Source organism: Penaeus japonicus, unplaced genomic scaffold, assembly GCF_977035675.1.
Source record: "Penaeus japonicus unplaced genomic scaffold, GWHDUDI00000001_assembly GWHDUDI00000006, whole genome shotgun sequence".
NCBI lineage: Eukaryota > Metazoa > Arthropoda > Malacostraca > Decapoda > Penaeidae > Penaeus > Penaeus japonicus.
In genome coordinates, this window is record NW_028234408.1 from 36,628,144 (window position 1) to 36,629,646 (window position 1,503).

Genomic DNA, 1,503 nt, shown 5'->3' on the forward strand with positions numbered 1-1,503 from the left:
TATTTTTGCAACACATTTACTTAAGAAGAGATTGTAAATTCGTGAAGGTCTGACTTGCTACAGGTCGAATAGTGAAGCGACCTCCCTGCACAACCTGGACATTACCTCCACCACTTGCTTGTACAACCTGAACATTTCCTCCACCACTAGCCTGGACCACCTTGAGGGAGAAACAAAAAACATTAATTATTTGTCAACAAAAAATGGAAACATCTGTATTATAAGAAGTGGGCCTTAATTACTTTAAAACTAAGGTCATAATGCTTAGGTAAGCTGACAATATTGTTCACCTCACATAAAAGATTCACTCAGGATGGCCAATGATGCTATTTGTAAGATTTTAAAGTAAAATACTTGTCTAAAAATTAATTTACTGTTCAGCATTTATGGGGCTAGGTTTAAACTAATAGGATTCTGTCACAAAAAATGAGATTGTAGATAAAAAAAAAAATTGCAAGAAATTACTTGCTGCCTGATATCTGCGTAATGGGTTGGTGAAGTGTTGATAAGTAAGATTCTGTACAAACAATATGAAACTATTTAGGAAGATCAAAGAAAGAAAGAATTGTCTTTCCATTAACTAACCTGAACTCCACTTCCTCCACTGGCCTGAACAATCTGGAGGTTTCCTACACTGGCTGCAGTACCACCTTGAACCAAAAGATTGGTGGTTCCTCCTGTGCCACCCTGAACCAAAAGATTGGCACCAGTTCCACTTCCCACCAATTGCATTCCACCAGTTCCTCCAGCACTGGTTACTACTACCATCTGGTGGCTTGGACGACCAGTGCTGCTCACTCCTCTGCCCACGGTCTGAACCAACTGAACAGTTTGCCCTTGAAGGCTAGCAAGCCCACCTGCAAGGAAAAATAACCAGCCATTAATATACAATGAAAAGTATAATGTGCATTATATTTTCTTTCATATAATATAACCATTTCATTTCATAAATATGTAATAATTAACACTTACCTGGTTGTGAAGCAGATATTGTAGATGCAATTGGTCTGGCCCCTAAGTGCAGAGAAGAAGCAGCAATTGTACCAAGAGAAGTAGTGGTTGTAGGTAATGTGCTTGGTGTAGCTGTAGTTACCATTAATGCAGTTGAAGCTGGCACTGCTGATCTTAATATCTGAGCCACTGCAGCTACTGATGTTACTGCTGACGTAGGTGTTGATATCCCATTGCCTGTGGAGCTATATGACACTGTCTGTGGAATCGCGGAACCCTGAACTGGTGTGTTTGGTGTTGGTGCACGAATAGAAGAACTGACTGCAGCCGATGATTGCTGGAGGGTTGTAACAGTAGGCTTGATGCTTTGAGCTGAAGCGCGGACCTTTTTGTACTCACGTCGCCATGCCAACCACTTTGCAACCTATAATTAATGGTCAAATATTAATTACAACTGAAACCTATATTGGATTACTGACAGCAATGCAGAAATATTCAAAATTTCTAAGAAATGATTAGGCAAATAAAATGAACAAACTTTTGCCCTTGTTA

General features: G+C 39.7%; 1 protein-coding gene across 1 annotated transcript in view; it reads right to left on the minus strand.

Moving 5' to 3' along the window:
- The window catches only part of YL-1 (Vacuolar protein sorting-associated protein YL-1), a 6,440-nt gene continuing 4,937 nt past the window's right edge, over positions 1 to 1,503 (minus strand). Inside the window, exons 8-10 of the mRNA XM_043007660.2 lie at positions 973 to 1,375; positions 586 to 857; positions 1 to 160 (exon numbers count right to left, since the gene is read on the minus strand). Of these exons, the coding sequence (XP_042863594.2) occupies positions 17 to 160; positions 586 to 857; positions 973 to 1,375 (819 nt within the window). The 3' untranslated portion in view covers positions 1 to 16. The remainder of the gene's footprint in view (positions 161 to 585; positions 858 to 972; positions 1,376 to 1,503) is intronic.